Genomic DNA, 23,374 nt, shown 5'->3' with positions numbered 1-23,374 from the left:
TGTAAATAAAAGAGGACCGTCGATCGGAATCGGCGGGGGTGGTGGAGGGCCTCTGTAGGTCGAAACCTATAAGAACTAATATTTAATTTATAATTAAGAAAATGCAAAGTCCAAAATGCATTTAATCGCAATGACATTCGGTACAAGCAGGACGGCCTTTAAAAATGTTGCTTATGCCTTTTCCTCGATACTATAGTACCAGTAGATTAAATAAAATTAAATTGTGCATTATCAGATGAAACCGCACAATTTGCAGATGTAGCACGGACGCGCACCAAAATGATGTTTTATCGGCAGTATCGGAAAATGAACATGGCTACGTAGTACCAATTTCGAAAATAGATGTCGACGACATTGGGTCTCAGGGTCTCAGGGTTCTCTCTGCTCTCTGCCTTTATATAAGAAAGAGGTTAGATTAGAAAGAAGAAAATATAGAAGAAAAACTTGATACTTCACGCCGCAAAAAAAGAAAGAAGAGAAGTAAAAGAATAAGAATGTCTCTCTTTCCTGCTTATTCGAACGATAAAACTGAATCAGCAAATTGCGGCGATATAGGTAATTATTTCAGAATTCGACCAATGTTTACATTGTGAAGTCGAATTAAGTCGGAGACAAATATTGTAGTAATTTGTTGGTTTCTGCTTCGAGATTAATATATCTGATATTCGTGATTCGTGTTGCATGATTTAATTTCAGATAACATTTCCTCCAAGTGGTTATCAAATTCAAGCTTCCAAACGCAAGTCCCTAAAAGGGAGCCTCCTGATCCGTACTCGTCGGATGAGTCTTTACATGAATCTTCGCTTAATGCGGAAAAACAAGTAATACCCGAAACAATCCCTCGGGATACAAAGGTACATGCAAGACAGAAAGCTGACAAAGAGCAAAAAGTGGAAAAGAAAAGACGTACACGTGACAGTAAACGATATAAGCCAGAGTATGAGCTGGATGTCAAGAATATATACTTTGAAGATAGGCGTAGAGATATGGGGAACAATAACATAAATACGTTTTGCCCCAGAGCGAGGCCATATTACGATGTTAGTGAAAAATCTCTCGGTTACGTTAAGCGCAAACAAGCAAAGAAAGATCCATTTCACAGATATTACGTCAAAAATATTGATTCTGTAGAAACAGCGAAGAAGAAGGATACAGTTATCAAGAAGACAAATGAGAAATTGACTTCGATGAGACAAGACGACGAAGCAAGTGTATCTTCTTGGTGCAAGAACTTGGAAGAGGAACAAAAATCCAAAACTCGAGAATATAATGAACAACTAACAGAAAACTCGCATAATATTGAACTTTGGCTGCAATACGTCAACTTTCAGGTATTTAATAGAATATTTCTTGTACATTTTGATTATTAATAACATTGTCATTTTTAAATGTATGTTATATCAAGTTAAATTAATAATAGTTCAGTATAAATGTTACAGGATACTCTGGCCTGTTATCAAAGACACCAATTAGCTAAAAATGTGCATCAATCTACAGTATTGAAAAAGTTATCGATTGTTGAAAAAGCACTTGAGAAAAATACAGATTCTAAGGAATTATTAAAATTAAAGCTACGTTTTATGACAGAATTAACACCATCTGATGAATTATCGAATCAATTGGAAGCATTAGTTAATAAAGATTCAGGAAATATTATATTATGGCAGCATTTTATCATGGTCACTCAAGGTTCGGTGGCGATGTGTACTGTACCAAGAGTGTTGGATTTGTATTCAAAGTGCTTCTGCGTTCTGAGACAGCGCGCCAGAACAAATCCTTCTGTCTGCGATACACAGTTGCTGTGTAAGTAGGCGTTTCACTGATACTTTTATTTTATTATTTATTTTTTTCATATCTTTTAATTAATTTTTGTTATGTATTATGTTTTATCTAGATATGCTGTATCAATGTTTAACTTTCCTGAGGCATACAGGATTATGGGAACAAATGTGGGAAACAATACGTTTAAATCTGAATTTGAACCTGAATTTGAACAGAACTAGTTTATCCTTTCGAGGATCTATAGATGAAAAAAAATTAAGTAAGTACATAAATTGTAAGTTACAGTAAAAGGCTTCTATTAAGCACGGATTATTCAAATTGCAGATGAAACAAATGTTTCGAGTTATTTACTTATGCCAAATTATTACATAAGAAATTAATGGTAATTATTCAGGAGGTAATTGTAATGAAAAATGCTATACCTACATATTACGTATATAATATCTAATTAATTTTCCTAAAAGCTTAATAGGGGTCTTATTATACTACTGAATATACTATTATTGATAATAATAATAATAATAATAATAATAATATTTCTAGTTGGAATGGAAGAAATGATATTAATGTCGCGATTACCACTAAATCAACTATGGCAAAGGACAGAGTCACTGAGAGAAAATTGTCATTGGATTAGCGTTAGTAGAGACGAATTGGAATTGGTTGGAGATTCTAGAAGATTTATTTTGCCAGAAGACGTAGCGGATTTTGTACACCCAATTCTTTCTCGTAATTCAAACTTTCAAATGGCCATTTATTCTCTTTTGTGCCTAAAAGTACCACTTCTGCCTTGTCGAGACTGCTACATGAAAGTAAGTGAAATTATCTCATTCAAAAACTATAAATGTATCGCTTTATAATTACTTGCAAAGTATAGAATTACAAGAAATTATAAGACATTGAGATTATAAAATTGTGCAAATAGAAATCACGAAAAAGAATATTTTATATTTTTATAGGAATTATCATTGGAAAACTTTTATTGGGGAATAGAATCTTTAGAAGTGCTGCTTCCATTCATGTACCCTATGGTAGGCGAAATGGCTGGTCATGACCAAAGGAAGGAATTATTGAAGGATGTTCTCGAAGGACGTTTAACGTCAGGTCCTCAATATCTCAAGTTCCACCCGGCGCAGGAACCATACTTAGATTTTGTACGCAAAATATTTCATACAATCGCGGAAAGTCTGTCTTCGCTGCAACGGACAAGTATATATGTCTGGTGGTTGCGATTAGAAAGACTATTGGCTTCTCTCAGCAAAGACGAACCTTTAAAGCACGATAACAAGTAAGATCCAAGTTTACTACTAAGATTTAATAGTTTTTATTTTACATGCGAGATTAATCAAGTTTTTTCATTACAGAGGAAAGAAATTAAGGGCAACATTGAAGGAATTTTTGAAAAAGAATGAAAATAGAAATAACTTGTATTTCTATAAGGAATATGCTCTAATAGAATTGGAGATGGGCAGATTCAGCAACTGCATGAACATTCTTGAGACTGCCATTCAATCTCAAGGGACATGTCCATCCGCGATTACTGATATGTGTGAAAGGGCAGCGCTTTTTAACGTATATAGAACGTTCATCGAAACCTTGCTTGATATTAGAACATATAACGAGTCGCACAGACAATGGATACTAAAAGTCTTTGGTCAAATGGTATCTAACAAAAACGAAAATCAAGAATCACTGATTGAAGAGTATTTACATTCGTGTGTCCAAGATTTTCTGCAAGTCCCTCCTAATGAGAAGGAAAAAGATACTTTTTTTCTGTCGAACTTAGAATGCGACGCGATTGTATGCTATGCATATTTCCTGTATATTAAAAATGACGATATTCAAACTGTTGTCAACATATTGAAGAGTTGTATTGATCATTCCAAAGATTATCCTTACTTGCAGGTACCAATTTAATATTCTATGAACATCTATAAATTGTTACTAACAGGTAAATGTAAATTAAAAGAATTATGTGCAAACAATTTTAAAATTGTTACAGGAAATGTTGTACGAAAGTCAAATTGCAATCCTGCAATTGCATCATGAACGGACTCAGAGTATGCAGACTGTGTTAAAAGGAACTCTAAGCAAAACTTTAAAAAGATATCCGAATAACTTTTATGCTTTATCTGTATTTGCTGGCATAGAGGTAAAAAGCACTAATTAATTGCACCAATGCTATATAATTAAATTAAAACAACTGCTATATATATAGGATGTTTCTAAATTGATAATATAATTATAAAATGATTGTGATTTCAGAGTGAATTGCCGACCTGGAGATTCAATAGTAGAAGCACTGAAATTGAACTGTGGCGTGCTATTGCGATGTGCTTGGCAGTTCGTAGACGTATTGGTCTTCTAATGAAACTTGATAATTCTGACGCAGTGAATGCCGCACTGAATAAGCTATTATCGTTTCATCTAACACTTTCCAGGTATAGAATAATTAAATTTGTTTAAGATGCCAAATACTTAAATCCTATCATATTTATATGTTATATTATATAAAATTATTTTCAGGATACCATTGACCCAATGTTGTCCATTGCTATGGAGACTGTATATGCTCCTTTTGCGCGAACATAATTTATGCGAGAAAAAAGGAGAAGAGATTTATCATGAGAGCGTCACACAGTGTCCATGGGCAAGAAGCATTTACATAGACGCAGCTGAAGTAGCGCCTCAACTTCTCACTCAAATTCAAGATGTGATACGCGAGAAAGAATTAAGAATGCACGTCACACCCGAGGAATTAGATATTCTTCGTGGGTAATTTTCTGACATTTATAGAAGAAGATATAAAACTGTACGATATGTTTCTTAATTTACGTTTTATTTTCTATTGTAATAGATTATAGAAGTATATCTAAATATAATTTGTTACATGCAGATTAAAAATACTTGAGAATAGCAAGTAAATGTAAATAAGCCATTTATTTATTTTGTAACGAGATTAAAGTTCGAGATAAAATCCGCATTGGTAGAAATAGACATTATAGAAATAAATTTAAATTCCTTAAAATTATAAAGTATATTAATTTCTTTTCGTCATCGAATCACCCCTCCCGCATTCCTATACCTATCCATATCCTTACCTACTCGATTTGTATCTAGTTTTTACCCGTTCTTACCTACCTACATGAATAATATTCCTACCTACCCGTGTCTTTATCTGGTATACCTATATAGTTACGATCGCGATTACCCGAAATTAGAAAAGTACGCGAGAATTTGGTTTTAAATCGGAACCGTTTTTATAGGAGTTTTATGGGGAATTTAATTTACGCGGGGAATTAATTTGGATTTAATTGAGATTTAATTCGAGACGGCATCTTTCCATCTCTGATTAAGTGCAATTGCACGTATACAAAAAAATCTTAGTCTTACTATTACATGTTATTTTTTACAAATTGATTGGTGTACCACCAACCTACCTTGATCCTAGAAATGCTCTTTCTGCTGCCGGCTAATCATCGCCGGCAATAAGCGTAAGATTTTACGCTTTTGTACGATGCGCGAAACACGAACGCGTCGCGAAGAGGCCATCACAATAATTAAATCAATTAAATACGAAATTAACAATTAACATGTTAATTGCAATAACAATAATAATTTCATTAGATATGAATTAATTTTGCATTTATACTTTACACGCGTTTATTCATAGCAATTAAAATATATCCAGTAAAATTAAAATAAATATCCGATTGGAAACAAATCTAAATTTGAAAAAATTTTCGACAGCGTTTTAATTCAATCGCGATTATGAAATTTATATTAAACAGATTAAACTTCTAAATATATAAACTTTATAATATAACTAATAAAACTTTAATTTAAAAATAAATGATTGAAAATTACTAGACACGCATTCCAATAAAATCTAAGGCCCATATGCGTATTTTTATCGATTCGAACGATTCGTTGCTGAATCTCATCTTAAAAGCATGCAGAGATAAGAGTCAGATGAATGACGTAAAATCCAAAAGGGATAATTGTACCACACAATTAGAAATGATAAAAATATCTCTTTGTATTATGCAAATTATTAAAATTATTTTTTGTACAATATATTATTTTAAAATCATTTTTAAGTGATCTGATTAACTCTAAAATAATTACTTTAAAAAATCTATTTTATAACAAAATATATATTGGATTTTACGTCATATTACTACTTTAACTGGTATAAAATCCAGTTATCCAATTATCAATCACTACATATGATTTAGTTACAACAGTTTAGGCTAAAGTCAATGTGCTAAAAAAGTAATAATAATTAATATAAGCATGTAACTTTATAAAAAAGCGAGATCAATAAATTTAATCAAATATATTATGCGATATATATGTGTATATATATGTATACACTCTTTTGCACTAACTTATATAAAGTTTAACTCTGGATAAGTATTTAGGAAAGAGATAGATGAAAAAAGGAATAATATAGTGTTTGTTACATTTTTATAATACAATACTTGTAATAAACTTTCTTCAATCTAAAATATTCAACGAAATATGATACATTTGATTCTAATATTAAGTATTAATAAATAATATTTTATTATGTTCTCCATAAATTTTATTATGGTAGTCCCAATTTCCCGAAAAATTCTATCTTAATTTATACACATCGTATGCATACGAGTACATTCTCGTGTGCACACTAAATTAATAAATTATCCATAATAAATATAATAATAAAGAAACGTCCAGCATTAAACTTATCCTAATCTGTTGTAACTGATGATCCATTTCAAGGCAACGGATGTATAGACTTACGTGTACTTATATACTTATGTGTAAGATCTTTATATTGTTAACAAATTTCATACCTTTATCTAGATATATAGTATGTATATTTAATAAGTTACCATACATCCGTTACCTCAATAAATATATTAATTCATCACTCACCGACACCGATGCGCAATAGCGGAATTATATCTGCCACGTAGCTACGTTGATTCTGTAACATATAAATATAAAATTTATATTAAAATGGTGTTTAAAAAACTCAATGTTTTAAAACATAATTCCTATGGCATCAAACCTTTTATTTATCATTCAATTAGATATTTATTTAAATAATTATTTTCCTAAAATGATCTTTACAATAATGAGCTTTTATATAAAACTTCAACTTACCACTTTCTTTCTAATTATTATTTCTAAATTATTGTGAAATAAAGCGATTCAAGAATAAACAGGAAAAAAGTTGCTTTTACACAAATAAATAATATTTACCGCAAAGTTGTTCCGCTGGTGCCCGATGCCTCTCCCAGGCCTCCTCCTCCTCTCAGGCTGTCCTCTCGGGTTGTCAACTCTCTCGATGCGACACTTTCCGCGTCGTTATATCTTCTGTAACATATAAATAAATGATTTGATATTAAATAATTCTTACGCATCAAACTTCTTTTTTATTCATCATTTAATTACACTTTTATTTAAATAATTATACATTTTCAGAAAGATATCTTTATAAAAATAAATTCTTATAAAATTTCAAATTACTTATTTTTTTCTAATTATTATTTCAAAATCCTGATAAAATAAAACGACTCGAGTATAAGCAAAAATTAAAATTATTTTTACACAAAATAAAAAGTAATATTTACCACAATGTTGTTCCGCTGGCGCCCGATGCCTCTCCCAGGCCTCCTCATATATATATAACGGTAGATATTGCAATAAATATTAAATGCAGAATTAATCGAGGAATTAATGCATGTTATACCACTTAAATAAGTCGCGACGCCACTCGTTCCGCAGCGGACTCATCTCGTGCCCGTCGCGATCTGGAAATGAAAGGGGAACGTATTTAATTAACATATGGCAAAGACACTTCGTCTCCCGTATGATCAACTCCTCACACCGAAAACGCCGCAGCGTCACTTTCGCGATTGTCCGCGCAACGCGCCTTTTCGGCCGAACAAGTATCGCGCGCAATACGTATTTTTAAGAAATATCTACACCCGCGAGCGCTGAATCGATACTACGCGATAGGTGCTACGTTAAATAATTCATGCAAGATTAAGAAAACTTGCTCTTACCAATTAAACAACTCTCGCGACGCCACTCGTTCCGGAGAGCCGGTCCTTTCCGTGCCCGCCGCGATCTGGAAATGAAGGAGAAAACGTCATCAATATGGCGGAGACGCGTCATCCGTCATCCCCCGCGCGGGAAACTTCTCGCGCCAAATACGCCGCGGCCGCCGCGCCGCGTCACTATGCGCTTAACTTCACGCTTATGAATTTTCCGAACTTCGAGTAGGAAATATTATATGCTATTATATGCTTTTATTACGATTGTTTTGCCGTCTAGCAATTTAGGCGTATTAACATACTCTCTTGGGAGATATCCGCGATATTCGCAACATTCGAAAATACGATCATTAATTGCACTCTCGCTTGTCCGCGCGATACGTCTCGGCCGTACAAGTAGGCGAAATACGCACACAGTATGGTCGCGGACAGAAAGGTTGTCCGAAAGGTTGTCCGACTTTGAGCCGTATTCGTAGTATGAATACGGGTGTATAAGTCGGACAACCTTTCTGTCCACGAGTTTACAATACAACGCAAAATTATATTATGTAAAATTACATTTTTAATAAATAATCAATATATCGTGCTTTTCAGGTATAACATCGAGTATTACACATGTAACAACACCACTACATTTGCAAATGTAGTGCGGACGCGCACCGCGCACCAGAATGATATGTTTTATCGGCAGTGATCGGAAAATGAACGTGGCTACGTAGTACCAGTTTCGAAAATGGATGTACTGGCGCCACTGGCGGTAGTGTACACTAACCTCAAATTGATAGTGCAGATGTATTTATTAAACGTCAGCCCATAAATTTTAATAACAATGAAAATAAAAATAAAATCTTTCTACAAATTATGCTAAATAAACAGCATATAAATATTGAAAGTTAATTAATTTCTATAATATCATATTAAATTCTTATATATATATTATGTATTATATATATAAATTTTTTTTTATTACAGCGTTATGAAAATCTTATAAACATTATTCAAAAAAAGATGGATTTAAAAGCTGTAGTTGTTTCTGGAGAAGCTCCGGAGTCTGATGATGATGCGTCGAATATTGTCACTGTATGTAATATATCACTGTATCATGTTTCATGCAGAATGTTTCGAATTTAATACAATTAATATAGAAATGTATTGTCTACAAATTTTGTTACCTGCAGGGCCTAGGATTTCCTACTACGCGAACGCCGTCAACCTACTGTGGTACCATTATCTCAGGCGAAGCACCAGAGTCTGACGATGGTAAATTTTGTATAGATATTGATTCTTCTTTAAATAAGAATCTAAATAATATTGAATCTTTATTTACAGATCTGACGAGTTTGAGTAGTGTTAGTGGAGCGGTGGATGCCATGGCATGTCCTCCTTACACGGATCTCAAAATACCAAAATCTAAGAAAAGTTCTATCAAGTACAATAGTCTGCTTCACAAAAAATTACGTAAGTGATTTAATAATTGTAATATTTTAAGATGCATATATAATCATGTTCAACTTGTTTCATATTTATTTTCCTATTACCCATAAAAGTATTAGTCAAATATTGCGGACTATCATGTCTTCGTCGCGCGTTCAATAAAATATTTATAAAACATGACACGAGTATGTTACTTTTGTTAACATTTGTTTATTAATATTACAGCAGTACAATGTGCGTAACTATAGCTAAACGGTATTATAAGCGACTGTTCGTGTGGAATATCGATAACTTATTTTCCAATGATCCGTATCACTATCTAACTCAATTTCAATTTACCGCACAGACATATTCGCATAATTGCAGTGTTTATCTATAAGTTATACTGTACAAAGGATTTTCTTATAAGTTTCTTATAAAACAGCGTTTATGAAAGACATTAAATTATACCTTAAAACACAAAATCGATATATGCATATACATACATACGTTTCGCTTATTAATTTTGAACATCATTTAAATTGACATATGTTAAACTTGAACAGACGAGTGCAATGAAACCTTGAATAGAGACATTCTGCAAATGATCGAGGGCTCGATCACAACCAGCGTACAAGAATTGTCGGCTGTTAATCGACAGTTGCTGAGAGATGAACTGGTGTTACAAGAGGCTGTGCACCAATTACGCAACGCGTCCGGTCGGATGAAGGACGCCTCCGACGCTCTACGTCAACTCATAGACGACAACTTCTTGCATTCCGTTAAAACTTAACTTCTGCTAAACTTATTAAGTGCGTTTCTATTCTTAAAATATACATGTAGTAATGAGTAACAGGTAATGTGCTTAGTATATAATGCCATTTTCATGATACCGCGCATTAGATGCGGGTATTTAAAAAAAAATGCGTTTTCCTCTTTGAGATCGGGGACATTGTTGAGCATTAATCGATCTTTCCTTTACTGGCAGTACTATTTAATGCGTCGTTATATATACTTTCCAACGCGTCGTCTCGGTCGCGTTTCGAGAATAGTATCAATCACATCAATTCATTATAAACTAATATTCTAAGATCGATCTGTGGAACCAAACGGTATTGCGCCTGATATTTAAGATACATTTAATCGTACAGCGAGAGAGCATGTAGTTCGATACCGGCTGTTGCCTTTGCCGGCCTTTTTACCTCCGTATCATATAAATTTTAATTGCGGCGGTGGTTCTAATACAAATATATGTAATGCGATTATAGTATACGAGAGGCATGTGACAATTATATTACGATATATATATTAAAGAACGTCACGATATTGATACAGAGCATTTCTGCGGAGAGTAGACATACACTTTCGTTACGGTTCTAGAAAATGTATCATAAATGTGTATCATATACTTTGATTTCGTGACTTTCGAGGAACACATGAATATAAATATGACATTGCTCGGTTCGATTATTGATTACATAATCGTAAAATTGGAGTAATATTTAGTACCTAGTTACATGTATGCATAGTCTTGTCAGAAACACCTATGTTCTTTCTTTGCTGCAGGTTTCCACATGTTCTTTTTTCTTTCTTTTTTTATCAAATAGCACAATTTTGCTTGGTATCAAAGGGCTGATATCGACTTTTTTGTCGCTATTGTTACATCGCTAATGTTAGTGTACAATGAATTGGTGATCTCAATGGAGGTGGTTTTCGTTTTCCCTATAAATTCAGTCTTAAATATTCCATCGATCTTCGTTGAACCAAATCTCGATATGACGTATCTAAGTACAAAAATCCCATAAACGAAACACGTTTCGCTAAGACTTGATATGGTAATATCGCGACGGAATACTTACTCCGGAACGTTACTTACCGCGGCTATCCCTCTTACGTATTATTCAAATAAATTAGCAGTTAAATTACGCGTGTATAATTCTGTCGGTACAGCAAGGTATCTTCCTTTTTTTTTATGTTGTATTAAAGCAATTCCGTACGCTCACTAAGGATGTAAAGTATTGCCAAAGCATGGTTGTGCCACTGAATCGTGTGTATATAGATTAAAAAAATTCTACAAAAACTTAGAGCTACTATTTCCTCTAAGATGCGAAACCTATTACTATTATCATTATTATTATTATTTTTATTATTATTTTTATTTTATTGATTATTACGGTACTAAATTATTGGGCGAACGCGTAAACTACTCGTGTTTCATGTCTCTGTACAGTGTTTTTATCTCTGCGTTTCTTCGTGTTCTTCGTATGCGAGAGATAACGAGAGTTTTCTCGCTGACACAGCTGCGTTCAGCTTGAGCCATTAACGCTCGTGTTTGCAGTTACTTTACCAGTTTGTGTAAATAGCGATGGGCTCAATTCCAGAATAGAATCAGAGTTTGTTGTAGTTGGCGACCTTTATAGAATATGCGGCGTCGCACTCTATACATATTTGCTAATGTGAGGGCGCCCACCCCCCACATGGCCTACGCTCGCTCCATCTCACCCCCGCTCGCGTACATCTGGAGAAGAGCCATGGATTCCTGCGCTTGTCGCTTCTCCGCCAGGAATCTACCTGAAGCTTCCTTAAGTTGCTCGAGGAAGAGTCTGTAACAAGATTGGAACAAACATGGAAATTAATTATGCTGTCCTGAGACAATCACTTGATAGGATATCGTAAGGGATACCGTCTTGATAATAGTAATAGAAAGTATATTGTCTGAAATAGCAGAAGTAACTTCAACCAAGCTCTGATTAACTTGATTGACTATTAACTTATCAAGTACCACTTTGTTAATATGAGAATCAATTTTCAATCTTTTATCGAAGGAATTTAGCCGAAGTCACCCTGATTGTCTCCATCGCTTACCTGTCAGGCACTATATCAGCTAAACTGTCAGGATCCATGTCGCTGAGTAATTCCAAGTCATTTCCTCCCAGGAGAGAGATGTGCGACGGGTCGCCGTGCAACGATGACACCAGAGGCTCAATGGGCGTTCGCCGTCGTCGAATCTTGTCGACTCTTGAACCACCCTCCACATTATCCACGTCATCCACGACGATGTAACGAGACGCCGTCGTGCTACTGCCCACAGCAACCCATTTTTGATCACCATGTAGTACCATTAAGCTCGTGTTCCTTTCTAACGTGGCGAAATATTCCTCGTCATCTACCTCTGTTCCTGTAACCATTTATCAACGTGTGAAAGTACAACTTTATTCCTTATAAAAACACAATTGTATAGTGACTGAATGGTCCTTATGGTATATGTCTCTCTCGCAACAAATTATTATAAACATCTAATATATCGAAGAAATATTAGAATTGACGACTATTGTATGTTGCAGCATGAACGTTCTCTTACCATCCTGCTCGAGCACAATCGTCAGATCCGCGTCCACGGGCAATGCCAGTCGGTTGCGTGCGATGTTGGTCAGCTCCTTGAGCGACGAAGCGGTGATGCCCTTTCTTCGCTCCCTAGTGTGATCGACTATCTTGTAAGGATTGCCCATCCCCTGCGTGACTCCGATTGTTTCTGACATCTTTCTTCTTCACGATCGACGAACGAGAACGGATCCTAGTCCCGCTGATTGCTGGCTGGATTAATTCAGTCCGGTTTCAATTCGATATTACGATACTGGGATTCCCCGACGCGCTCAGCGACAAGCGCAATCGTCTAACAATAAGTCAGAAAGGATTTATTTCCCCGGAAAAAGAATTGACTGCTGCTAAGGCCTGATTCTCGTTGCACATTAGTTGGTCCGTGCCTCGACGATGTGTCAGGGAGATTCGAGTGACCCGCGCGTCCGACGATGACGGGGGGACGAGAAGGAATACGCCCTTATACGCGTACAAGAGATGTAACGAACACACAACTGCGATGAACACGGTGTGTACAAACGCTGCTTCTGATTTCTTTTAGCGTCGAAAGGTATCCCCCTCGACGATGATGCACTAGGATGCGGGATGCGGTCGTATCGCTGACGATTTCTCGGATAAAAAATCGTATCGCTCGGAAGAAGCAAACAGGTATGAAAGGGCAGTGTTCAGGATCGCGTTGGATTGACCAGGAGGATCAACGGAGACTTGAACGAGACCTCCTTTTTCTCTCCTTGAACAATTCACGCGGATAAAAAAATCAGTGGAAGGCGGAGGCAACGGCGATTGTGCGGCGCGACAGAACGAGAGACAGAAAGAGAGAAAGAAAGAGAGCGATGTGTATGTGATGCCTTGAGTGACTGAACTGACCGTGTGTCAACTCAACACTGGGTCAACGGTGCAACTACCCCTTCTATTTATACCCCCTGTAGACTCTCTCACAGGCAGGTATATACAAGTGAGCGAGAGACACCCCGACACAGCATCTACCCCACCCACTTCTATCCATCCAACCCTCTGCCGTAACACCCCTACACGGAAATCAATAACCTACCCCACTCCGCGGCCGCAGCCGCGCTCATTTTTTATCAGCACCGAGACGAGAAATTTACAAAAATACCTCAGCGTGCACCGTCACCAAAGAGGACGGATGCAAAATATACGGATTGACGAGATAATTCACGACACGTGCCAATCGATCCACTTCTCTGAAAAAAAACCAGAGGAGAGAGATTGAAAATATAAACGAATAAAAACGATTCTGTAATATTCATATATATATATTATCTAGATAATATGCGATCTGAATGGGAATTTGCAAGTTTTTATTTAAAAAAGGAACAGAAATAAAAATTATATATATAGATTAGCCTCTTATTATTTTGCATCATTTTAAAATATTTTAATATAATAACTATGTATGAAAGAAGAAATAATTTAAAATGTGTAATATATAAAAGAGTTAAAATACAATAAAGAGAATTTTATGCTATTTTAATGATAAATTATAATATATTTGTAGAATGTTCTGAATGTTTAACACAAAATTCATTAAAATTCATTAAAATAATAATATTAAATTTTATATATATAATGTAATGTTATATAATTTTTGACGCAATCATTAATCTAGATTAATGAAACTAACGTACTTTACAAATTCTTATCTTTTTGTTACTCTAACATATATTTTAGTATTATTTATCATAATAATACATAAAAATTGAATTGTGTGTGTATTATTTAATAGAATATTAATTACTAAGCCTATATAAATTCGACTTTCAAGTATTTCAATCTGCTAGGAGCTTTGAACTTAAGACACAGCACTGTAGTTATATTTAGATCAATGAGACTAGACACTGTTTTAAGTTTAAAGTTAGCTCAGGCATAGCCCAGTTAGGGCTCCTCCGTGAGCTACACCAATTTATTCGAATGGAGTCAATCACACGTTTTTGATATAAAATCTAAATCAAGAATGCCGTTATCGAGTGGAAATAAAGAGACCGACGACAGTCAGACATGGGAATTGGCAGAGAGGTGTCTGCTACCCATCGCATTTTCACATGCAATTGCAGTCATCCTGGCAACTATATTAAACACCTTTGGGATCTCGCAGACATCTAGCTTTGTACTCTTCTTGTTGCTATTGGTCATATCCATAGGATCCACATTATTCTATCACAATCTAAAGGTAAGGCGTTTGCGTTATGGTGTATGCGCTAACGCAAATCTTCAATATTACTTCTCTTTTTCTCCCATAATTTTATATTAAATTTTACGACTACATAAAAGAATAACTCGGTCTGACATTTGCTAAGTTAAGGCATATATCGTACCCCCATAGTGACAAAATCATGTGTCCTCAACCTTTCATAATGCCATACACTTGTAGTAAACATTTGAAAGTTCAAAGGCCCTCTATATCTGAATTCTCATGGATTTTCACACTAGGCCTGGTCGAGACCTTTGACCTTTTTTTGCATAGCACCTGCATAATCCACCTGTTATAATTGCATACCATACTTCCTGCTTCACACGTTTTTCTTTTACAAAAGAATTTTAAGATCATTATCGCCCGATCAATAGCTTCATTATCAAAAGCGTTATGAAGCTTCATTACAGCAGATCATGATTCAATAAGTTATGAAAGTTATATTTTTCTACTTGATGCAACAGGTTACTGCAGCAGGAAAGGCAATACTAATCACAGGTTGCGATTCGCGCGTCGGATATGCTTTAGCTAAACAGTTGGACGATTTGGTAATGTATATACGTAAAACATATAGCTCATGTTACCAATTGAATAATTTAAAGATAACGTCTATAATTTCCCTCTTTTAAGGGCTTCACCGTATTCGCTGGATTCACTAATAAAGCCGAGAATGAAGATATCATGCAGAAGCTAAAAGACCACGCGTCTGGAAGATTGCACGTGCTACAATTGGATGTTACTAGCGAACGTGATATACACTCGACCTTCCTCTACGTCAACGAAAACTTGCCTGACGGAGCTCCCGGTATATAACTACATCTCTTAAAGCTGCCTGAGATTATCGATGTAACGGATTATTCCTACGTCATCGTTGCTACGTTATTTCAGGATTATGGGCACTCGTGCACGCCGCTGCCTGGGTGACTCTCGGAGAATGCGAGTGGGTGCCCCCATCCGTTCTCAAGCGAAGCATAGACATCAACTTCATTGGCTTAGCGCGTTTAACTCAGGTATCACAAACGTTATAAAAATGTCAAAAGGTGCAAAACCCGTGACATAACGCGCAACACTATCTCCTTTCTCTGTAACAGGTATTTCTTCCTTTGGTCAGGAGGTCAAAAGGCCGAATCGTTCTCGTCAGCAGCCTCTTGGCGCGGATACCGAGTCCCGTCCGAGGCATTTATTGCGCCCTCAAGGTAAATCCTCTTTGTCGTCCGTGCAGCTAAGCGTGGCGTTGTCTATTTGTATATATAATCATAAGACTGGAAGGGCATTAATAAGACTTGAGAGAGAGTAGATCAATAGAAGATTATAAATATATCTTTAGGCCGCAGTGGAAGCTTGGGGATCATGCCTAAGACTGGAGATGCGGAGATGGGGTGTCGACGTCGTGATCGTTGAGACCGGGGAATACGTCTCCGGTAATGCGTGGCTGAAGGACAACACTGCGCTGCTCGAGCAAGCCAGAGACATGTGGACTCAATTGGATCCTCAAACTCGCAAGGAGTACGGTCAGGAGCTGTTTCAGGGAGAAATGCTGGCACTGGAAAAGTACACCCAGGGACCGGAAGCTGATTTAACTGCCGTCACGAGAACTCTAACGGACGCTGTAGTAAAGACTTTCCCGATGCGACGGTACACACCTGTGTCACGCAGGGAAAGATTGCAGGCATTGTGCAATCATTATCTGCCAAAACCGATCTACGACATACTGTACACAAATTGACCATCACCTGTACAATACGTACTGACGATTAAACGCTCATAATACGATTAGGGGGATAGATGAAACGATATAAAAATAAGGTCTTAGGTAAAGCAGAAAAGCAAGAATCTGTTTTAGCAGATTGCGTAATCATGTAAAGCACTGCCTATGCAAAACAGCTGCAGAAAGGTATATTGTGCAAATTTAATAAAGTTACTTTATCAGATTACAAAACTTACGCTCCTCATAAGTATAACAAAGCTTTAATTTCCAAGAATTTCCCATATAAAATAAGCATACTTCTTAACGCTATTTTACAGCTTGGATTTTAGTCCCCATATAAACACACATCCATAATGTTTTGCGCCCTTCAACATTTTTAGAATTAGTATGTCAAGGATCACAATCTTTTAAAATTTAAAAATAACTTAATAATCTTAAATATTTAAAAAACAATTTAAGAAACACATATGCAAATGCAAAATTAGGTAGTCACAAGTCCATAATTATGACGCGCTAATTTGAGTAATACAGTAACCTTCGACATCGTTTTTATTTTTCTATTATGCATTCCAATCGTATCGATTTCGATTTCTTCTCAAAGTTAATGAATGACAGAATAAAAAAAAATAAATAAACTTATAACGTGAAAAAAATAACCTCTGATTACACACTCACAATAGTCTCACATGTACACAGAAGCATGATGTAACAAAACAGGTGAGACATGCTCGTGAATGTGCATTAGATACGCGCCTCGACCAATCACGTCCAAATGCTAAAAAGTAATATGGCTACGGACAGATTGAAGGATTTTTAATTACGATTTGCAATAGAAAATAATATAAAGATTCTTGAATTAATAAAAGTAAAATACAAAATTATTTCTCACAAAAAAAAATAAAAAAATGTAATTATAAAGTACAAAATATATATAAAACAGTATGCACGGAAGCATCGAGGTTTTTGCCACGACACTAACCAATGACGTTCGAGATAAGAAACCGAGCCGCGCGATTGAATCCGTCTTGCCATTGGTCGACTCGCCCCTCTGGAGCTGGAGCCGGCTTTCCGGCTCCAATAGGCGAGTGGCGAGTCCACCGAGGGCACCAAAGAGTCAAGACTGTCAAGAGTCCACGGGGGCACGGATGCTGGCGAGTGCGAGGAATACGGAAGAGACACGAGAAACGCGCTCCTTCTTCCTTTTCCTCCGCGAGTTCCCGTATTTCCCGTTCTCTCGCGAGAGTACCGGAATATTCGCGCGTCCCGTCGCGAATTATCGGCTCGAGGCTATCCCCGGGATTCTCTCGGTTTATTTTCAGCAGCAAAGCCTGTGAACCTGAACGCCACGGTTGCGCGTCATCGATGGTGGTCGCGACGCGCCCGTCGAGCGTACCGTGAATTTAATCGCCGAGCATCGTCTTAATCATCTTCGAAGGTTTCCGAGATCGACGAGAGTGAACCCCGAGAGCGCCGACATCAGGAGTACCTCGCGGTGACGTTCGCTCTGTTTTCCCGGTGTAACAGCCCCGTCGTGATACAAAATGGCACTGCCAGCGAATTACAAGCAAGTCGCGATTGCTACGTCGAACATCGTAGCCTCCAATCGTAAGTACAATTGATTCTTTTTCTCTCTTCCTGAGTTGGAGTTGTCAGTGTAATTTTGGAGTACTTATACCGTAATATTTGGTTCACAGAACGCATGAGAGCATCCGGTGGGAGTTCGAGCACCTCGACCAACAGCGTAAGTAGACGAGCACTTGTGACAAAATAACGTCTGTTGGAGATTTGAGTTTAATTGGAGCAATCTGTCTGTGTTTAGAAAGACACCCAGAGCCCGTTTGTACAAACTCCCCACAGTCATCCAGGCTTCACTCCCCAGAAAGTTGGAAAGAACACCAATGTACGTATCTAATTTCGTAAAAAATTACAAAATGCAACTATGACAGATTATATAAAATATTGCATCGGTGATCGGCGTAACAACTTGTCACAAAAGAGATAGATTTTATTTTATGTCTGATTTTGTGATTAGGCTGACTCTCGTATGCCAAAACCACCCAAGCCACCAGAAAAACCCCTTATGCCATATATGAGGTACAGCAGGAAGGTATGGGATCAAGTTAAGGCTCAGAATCCCGAGTTAAAGTTATGGGAGATTGGTAAGATTATTGGGCAAATGTGGAGAGACTTGCCAGAAGAAGATAAGACAGAGTTCATCGAGGAATACGAAGCTGAGAAGGTATAAAGCACACGTGCGTTCTATTATAATTTTATACAATTCTATAATTTATTGACTCGTTCACACATATCGTTTAATCGTTTAACACAGGTGGAATATGAGAAGAGTTTGAAAACTTACCACAATTCACCCGCATATCTAGCTTATATCGCAGCTAAGAATCGTGGCAAGTCTGGTAGGTGTAATGAACATAGTTTTAAGACTCATGGTAAAAACTGTGGTGGCATTTTCTAACGTTACAATATTTCTGTATTTTACGCAGCATTGTGTGCAGCACAGCAAAGCAATGATGATCGAGAGAGTCACGAACGTTCATCGAGCAGTAGCAAAAGCCAAGCAGCTCAGGACAGAAGGATTGATATTTTACCAGCTGAAGACGATGATGGTACATAAGTAACAATAATTATTATTACGGATCTTTATTAAAATATTTATTTTATAATAATAATTTTACATTTGATTAATAGATCAAGATGATGGATATTCTGTGAAACACGTGGCATATTCACGTTACACAAGAAATCATCGGCTCATTAATGAGATTTTTAGTGACACGGTTGTCCCTGATGTTCGCTCTGTGGTCACTACTCAAAGAATGCAGGTTTTACGTCGCCAAGTACAATCGTTAACTATGCATCAGGTAATTAACGCATGTGGGTTACGTTTTACAGTAATATCATAATATAAAATGTATTTTGGATATTTCAGAAAAAACTTGAAGCTGAATTGCAACAAATTGAAGAGAAATTTGAGGCAAAGAAACGTAAATTTATAGAAACTAGTGAAATATTTCAAGAGGAATTGAAAAAGGTACAAAAAACTTTTTATAGATTAATAATATTTATCAATATTGCAGGATACATAATTATTATTATTATTTTTTTTTTCAGCATTGTAAACCAGCGGTAGATGAAGAGACATTTAACAAACTGGTAGAACGGCAGTATGAAATTCTTAGACGAGAGAGATTAAGAGGAACGGAAGAGAATCGGTCGGATGGACCAGCATCTAGTGAATCTACTCCAAACTCCACTCCGACTCCAACTCCTGCATCACTTAATGACGAGAGCCAGCCTGATGTAATAATATTACATAACACTTACATAAATTTCAACGTAATCAAAATCTTATACAAAGAAATATAAACACCATCCCGTTTGTGTGTGTGTGTGTAGGTCTCTGACAGTGATTCGATCGAGAAAAAATCTGGTAACGCCGAAAAATCTAATGTCGAAATGAACAAGAAAATGTCACCTCCATATACCGAGAATAAGATCGAGGCACCGCCAGCGGTGCAACCAAATGCTACTCAGCAACATCCGACCAACTCTGGGATGTTCTGCAGTAACATGGTCAATCCGATTCAACAACATCCACATCAGCAACAGACGCAAACGCCCCAACATCCTCCACCACCGCCGCTGCCTCAGCATCAACCGGCGCCTCCTCAGCAACAGCATCAACCTCCTCAGCAACAACATCAGCTTCCTCAGCAACAACATCAGTCTTCTCAGCAACAGCATCAACCTCTTCCGCCAGCGCAACAGCATCAACCGCCGTCACAGCCACCCCAGCAGCATCAGCCTCCACCGCCCCAACAGCATCAAGTGATACTTCAGCCTCCGCAATCGCAACAACAGCAGCAGCAGCAACACCAGCAGCAGCAGCAACAACAACACCAGCAGCAGCAGCAACATCAACAGCAGCAACATCAGCAGCAGCAGCAGCAGCAGCAGCAGCAACATCAGCAGCAGCAACAACAGCAACATCAGCAGCAACACCAACAACAGCCACCACCGCAGCCGCAACAGTCACCGGCGCCTCCGGTGATGTCGCCTCAACAACCGACCACGACAGCCGCGGCAGCAGCTGCGGTCGCGGCAGTGGTTGCAAGCGCGAATGCGACCGCGAATTCCGCTCCGCCAAACATGCCGCCGGTGTCCGCTCCCGGAAGTATGCCCATTCAGCATAATCCCCACCAGCAAGCAATGCTGCCGAATGCTCACCCGATGCCGCCACATCAGAGCGCCCAAGGTACCCAGAGCACGCAGGTTTTGCCGCCGCAGGGACCGGTAGCGAATCCGCACACCCCGCAAATGATGCCGCCCAATCAGGCCTACGGCCAGCAATATCAGTCCGGACCAGGCCCGCAACAACCGCAAAACGTTCCGTTAGCTCCGAGACCGCCGCATCCCTCTTACAGTTATTCTCAGCAACAGCCGTATCATCAACCTTATCCGCAATACGCTCATCCGTACTATCATCAGCCGTATTCGCAATATTCGCCCCATCCGATGGGTCGACCTCACGGTCACGGTCCACATAGTCCGCACAGTCCGCATTATCACCCGCAGTCGCCTCATACAGTCGCTCCTGAAAATAACGTCGGTGCTAACGTTGCAGGCGGCGCAACGGCCGTCGTGGCTTCCGCACCAGCGCCCGATACCAACAATCCTACTCCGTATCCTGCGCCCGCTGGACACTGCGAAGGCGAACGTACCGGTCCGTCGGAGAATCAAGAGGGCCAGGTAGACACTAAATCGGGATCCGCTTAAATATTCTTTATTTTACAAACGCTATTTTGGATTTCTATTTGACACGGCGTATCTATGACCGTTTTATCTCTATATCCTTGCGCGAGCAGATCCATTCGGCGTAATTAATTTATACAATAAAAATATAATGATAAGTTTGGTTTTATCATGATCTGTAACACTGTGGACGCAAGATTTGTCCAGAAATTATACTGTCCCACGTGAAATAATTGCGTAGTGAAGTAGAAATGGATAAAAGAACATTTGTATCTAAAATCTGGTTCTTTGATCTTGGATCCATGGTACAATCAGTCTTACTTCACTGGTTTCATTTGCCAAAGTCCATCATTCAAATAGTGACAATTTTCGATGCCTACTCCCTTATTCACTTTGATGCTGGAAATCAGAAATGAAATATGGATAATTTAGAAGCGTACGTTGAGGAAATTATTTTGACTTACATCTCTTCTGTGGATAATGTCGTAACTCCAACAGCTAACGCATGTTGCTTGCCCTCAGCCATAACAGCCTACAGTTTGAGTTAAGAATTTGTATCTTATTACGGCGTTTTTCCCTGTTTCATTGAATTTGTATCTTATTGTCGAAGAAATAAATTTGTTAAAACGTATCGCAATCTTTATCGAGATTGTACTGCGTTTAAAAGGATACGACAACCGTTTTTTTATCCACAGTCATCATCTTTGCGCCCTTTGACGTTAAACCAGGGCACATTATATTGGCACCGCTAAGAACAAACCTAATGGCACCCTTGTCAACTTGTTGCATTGGCAGGAAGAATGGATCTGAAAATGTATGTATCGCTATGAAATTTGTACATTTTTTCTATTTCTCATTCGATCGACTGCCGAGGAAGCTTACACTTGTGTAACAATCTTAAAGTAGGCATCCAGGGACCCTCACGTTGACGAAAGAATAACAGATCTCCCGCTGCGTTCACTATGATCTCTATATGGTCGTGGCTGACGAAAAGAAAATTGTTAAATTACAAACAACTTTATGCACACGGTAACTCACCATTTTACGATGCGAAAAGCGTCTTTCTTTGGTATTATAACGTCTATGTGGCTCTCCAGATGGGGATACAGCTCCAGGAGTTTCGCACGAATTCCCTTCTGCACGGACGACTTCAACTGCTGAACGCCGGAAACACTGTCCTTCTCATCGAATCTAACAAAAAAGTTAGTACGAATTTAAGCGACATATTTCAAGCACAATTTAATAACAAATATTTAAGCAGTGTCCATTATAATAGAAATTTCAGCATTTCCAATGTTTGTTGAAACTGACATTTTTGTATCCTTGAAAAAAAGAATGCCGAGTGCTTTCTATCAATGAAATATATTTTAATTGTTTAAATATACCCCACTGTGTTCAAAAAATATTCTCCTTTTTACTCTTATACCCTTAGGCGACACGTACTTCTTAAACATTTTCTGGATTTTCCGTAACACACCACTGCCTTAAAACCTTTCGAACGATGCATTCAATTAGCCGGGCATTCACGTCGAGACGTTTTCTCGGCCTGGACAATCTGGACACTCTGGACACGTTCTTCAGCGACGCTTCTGTCAACATGCGTGAAAATATTTCTTTTTTTTTTCCCGAGAAATGTCTTTAATTTATGGAGATTATTAACACATTTTTACGATTTCCAGCTTTAGGTTATTTCGATATTGTTTATATTATTTTACCAATTTTTTTCAAGGAATTATCCGCAGCTGGAAGCGTTCTAAATCTCTTTCCCTATCCTATATGCGTGTGAAAAATTGAGCGAGGTTAAGTCGATCGAATCACGCTGCACGCATTTGCACCAGTTCACACATGAACGTAGATGAATAGAATAAAATATGAATAAATACACGCGCGACTACCTTAAGGCCTATCCAGACGGATTAGTCATGCCGATGCAGCCGATGCGTCACCGTGGAAACCGACAAATTGATCGTATCCAACACGGAGGCACGTTGAACGCGAGTATGATTGGTCGATTGTAGTTGCGGGTCTGGGGCTTTGCGCGTTAAAAAAGGCACAAGGTTC

General features: G+C 37.7%; 6 protein-coding genes and 1 long non-coding RNA gene across 9 annotated transcripts; 5 read left to right on the top strand and 2 right to left on the bottom strand.

Moving 5' to 3' along the window:
- The first annotated feature begins 355 nt into the window (after window positions 1–355).
- LOC143906195 (nuclear exosome regulator NRDE2) lies at window positions 356–5,458 on the top strand. Its single transcript, XM_077422079.1, has 10 exons — window positions 356–555; window positions 697–1,331; window positions 1,440–1,803; window positions 1,895–2,041; window positions 2,326–2,594; window positions 2,742–3,070; window positions 3,147–3,687; window positions 3,785–3,934; window positions 4,048–4,223; window positions 4,309–5,458. The coding sequence occupies exons 1-10, from the start codon at window positions 495–497 to the stop codon at window positions 4,559–4,561; spliced, it is 2,925 nt and encodes a 974-aa protein (XP_077278205.1). The 5' UTR covers window positions 356–494; the 3' UTR covers window positions 4,562–5,458.
- Window positions 5,459–8,508: 3,050 nt separating this feature from the next.
- LOC143906060 (uncharacterized) lies at window positions 8,509–12,817 on the top strand. Of its 2 annotated transcripts, XM_077421848.1 has the most exons (6): window positions 8,576–8,724; window positions 8,805–8,912; window positions 9,011–9,092; window positions 9,162–9,290; window positions 9,812–10,057; window positions 12,590–12,817. In XM_077421848.1, exons 2-5 carry the CDS (start codon window positions 8,841–8,843, stop codon window positions 10,036–10,038), a joined length of 510 nt encoding a protein of 169 aa, XP_077277974.1. In that variant the 5' UTR covers window positions 8,576–8,724; window positions 8,805–8,840; the 3' UTR covers window positions 10,039–10,057; window positions 12,590–12,817. The 2 variants fall into 2 exon arrangements, with proteins under 2 accessions (XP_077277973.1, XP_077277974.1); XM_077421847.1 differs by lacking the exon at window positions 12,590–12,817 and having other exon boundaries at window positions 8,509–8,624; window positions 9,812–10,946.
- Window positions 9,457–12,784, bottom strand: LOC143906057 (DNA fragmentation factor subunit alpha). Its single transcript, XM_077421841.1, has 3 exons — window positions 12,607–12,784; window positions 12,111–12,423; window positions 9,457–11,848 (listed from the first exon to the last, which is right to left on the bottom strand). Exons 1-3 carry the CDS (start codon window positions 12,782–12,784, stop codon window positions 11,728–11,730), a joined length of 612 nt encoding a protein of 203 aa, XP_077277967.1. The 3' UTR covers window positions 9,457–11,727.
- Window positions 12,818–14,453: 1,636 nt separating the features above from the next.
- LOC143906049 (D-beta-hydroxybutyrate dehydrogenase, mitochondrial) lies at window positions 14,454–16,774 on the top strand. The gene is made up of 6 exons (XM_077421820.1): window positions 14,454–14,814; window positions 15,300–15,383; window positions 15,466–15,640; window positions 15,724–15,845; window positions 15,927–16,031; window positions 16,163–16,774. The coding sequence occupies exons 1-6, from the start codon at window positions 14,599–14,601 to the stop codon at window positions 16,559–16,561; spliced, it is 1,101 nt and encodes a 366-aa protein (XP_077277946.1). The 5' UTR covers window positions 14,454–14,598; the 3' UTR covers window positions 16,562–16,774.
- An 874-nt stretch (window positions 16,775–17,648) lies between these two features.
- LOC143906035 (uncharacterized) lies at window positions 17,649–21,944 on the top strand. 2 transcript variants are annotated; one of them, XM_077421794.1, is made up of 11 exons: window positions 17,649–18,148; window positions 18,238–18,284; window positions 18,363–18,443; window positions 18,576–18,782; window positions 18,873–18,957; window positions 19,045–19,167; window positions 19,250–19,422; window positions 19,491–19,592; window positions 19,673–19,861; window positions 19,958–20,816; window positions 21,186–21,944. In XM_077421794.1, exons 1-11 carry the CDS (start codon window positions 18,085–18,087, stop codon window positions 21,335–21,337), a joined length of 2,082 nt encoding a protein of 693 aa, XP_077277920.1. In that variant the 5' UTR covers window positions 17,649–18,084; the 3' UTR covers window positions 21,338–21,944. The 2 variants fall into 2 exon arrangements, with proteins under 2 accessions (XP_077277920.1, XP_077277918.1); XM_077421792.1 differs by having other exon boundaries at window positions 17,651–18,148; window positions 19,958–21,944.
- Window positions 21,329–23,188, bottom strand: Mcts1 (malignant T-cell-amplified sequence 1 homolog). The gene is made up of 7 exons (XM_077421846.1): window positions 23,029–23,188; window positions 22,757–22,902; window positions 22,352–22,504; window positions 22,196–22,296; window positions 21,986–22,119; window positions 21,778–21,845; window positions 21,329–21,712 (listed from the first exon to the last, which is right to left on the bottom strand). Exons 2-7 carry the CDS (start codon window positions 22,765–22,767, stop codon window positions 21,631–21,633), a joined length of 549 nt encoding a protein of 182 aa, XP_077277972.1. The 5' UTR covers window positions 22,768–22,902; window positions 23,029–23,188; the 3' UTR covers window positions 21,329–21,630.
- Window positions 22,150–22,697, top strand: LOC143906062 (uncharacterized). The gene is made up of 2 exons (XR_013259433.1): window positions 22,150–22,342; window positions 22,411–22,697. It is a non-coding gene; the product is annotated as an uncharacterized LOC143906062 (long non-coding RNA).
- Window positions 23,189–23,374: the final 186 nt, after the last annotated feature.

This window comes from Temnothorax americanus, unplaced genomic scaffold (genome assembly GCF_048541705.1).
Source record: "Temnothorax americanus isolate GAGA-0224 unplaced genomic scaffold, ASM4854170v1 Scaffold7, whole genome shotgun sequence".
NCBI lineage: Eukaryota > Metazoa > Arthropoda > Insecta > Hymenoptera > Formicidae > Temnothorax > Temnothorax americanus.
The sequence above is the reverse complement of the archived record's forward strand: the minus strand, read 5'-3'. Positions and strand labels throughout refer to the sequence as shown.

What these genes read in the sequence shown, in the direction of transcription:
- LOC143906195 (XM_077422079.1), top strand. Translation starts at nt 495, where the DNA reads ATGTCTCTCTTTCCTGCTTATTCGAACGATAAAACTGAATCAGCAAAT. An exon ending in GTCGAGACTGCTACATGAAA is followed by an intron (nt 2,595 to 2,741) that starts GTAAGTGAAATT and finishes ATATTTTTATAG; the next exon opens with GAATTATCATTGGAAAACTT. An exon ending in CCTTTAAAGCACGATAACAA is followed by an intron (nt 3,071 to 3,146) that starts GTAAGATCCAAG and finishes TTTTCATTACAG; the next exon opens with AGGAAAGAAATTAAGGGCAA.
- LOC143906049 (XM_077421820.1), top strand. Translation starts at nt 14,599, where the DNA reads ATGCCGTTATCGAGTGGAAATAAAGAGACCGACGACAGTCAGACATGG. An exon ending in TATTCTATCACAATCTAAAG is followed by an intron (nt 14,815 to 15,299) that starts GTAAGGCGTTTG and finishes TTGATGCAACAG; the next exon opens with GTTACTGCAGCAGGAAAGGC. An exon ending in CTAAACAGTTGGACGATTTG is followed by an intron (nt 15,384 to 15,465) that starts GTAATGTATATA and finishes CCCTCTTTTAAG; the next exon opens with GGCTTCACCGTATTCGCTGG.
- LOC143906060 (XM_077421848.1), top strand. Translation starts at nt 8,841, where the DNA reads ATGGATTTAAAAGCTGTAGTTGTTTCTGGAGAAGCTCCGGAGTCTGAT. An exon ending in ATGCGTCGAATATTGTCACT is followed by an intron (nt 8,913 to 9,010) that starts GTATGTAATATA and finishes TGTTACCTGCAG; the next exon opens with GGCCTAGGATTTCCTACTAC. An exon ending in TCTGCTTCACAAAAAATTAC is followed by an intron (nt 9,291 to 9,811) that starts GTAAGTGATTTA and finishes AAACTTGAACAG; the next exon opens with ACGAGTGCAATGAAACCTTG.
- Mcts1 (XM_077421846.1), bottom strand. An exon ending in TTTAAGATTGTTACACAAGT is followed by an intron (nt 22,120 to 22,195) that starts GTAAGCTTCCTC and finishes ATACATTTTCAG; the next exon opens with ATCCATTCTTCCTGCCAATG. An exon ending in ACATTATCCACAGAAGAGAT is followed by an intron (nt 21,713 to 21,777) that starts GTAAGTCAAAAT and finishes TCTGATTTCCAG; the next exon opens with CATCAAAGTGAATAAGGGAG.
- LOC143906057 (XM_077421841.1), bottom strand. Translation starts at nt 12,784, where the DNA reads ATGTCAGAAACAATCGGAGTCACGCAGGGGATGGGCAATCCTTACAAG. An exon ending in GATTGTGCTCGAGCAGGATG is followed by an intron (nt 12,424 to 12,606) that starts GTAAGAGAACGT and finishes AAATGGTTACAG; the next exon opens with GAACAGAGGTAGATGACGAG. An exon ending in GCTGATATAGTGCCTGACAG is followed by an intron (nt 11,849 to 12,110) that starts GTAAGCGATGGA and finishes ATCTTGTTACAG; the next exon opens with ACTCTTCCTCGAGCAACTTA.
- LOC143906035 (XM_077421792.1), top strand. Translation starts at nt 18,085, where the DNA reads ATGGCACTGCCAGCGAATTACAAGCAAGTCGCGATTGCTACGTCGAAC. An exon ending in AAGTTGGAAAGAACACCAAT is followed by an intron (nt 18,444 to 18,575) that starts GTACGTATCTAA and finishes TTTTGTGATTAG; the next exon opens with GCTGACTCTCGTATGCCAAA. An exon ending in AATCGTTAACTATGCATCAG is followed by an intron (nt 19,423 to 19,490) that starts GTAATTAACGCA and finishes TGGATATTTCAG; the next exon opens with AAAAAACTTGAAGCTGAATT.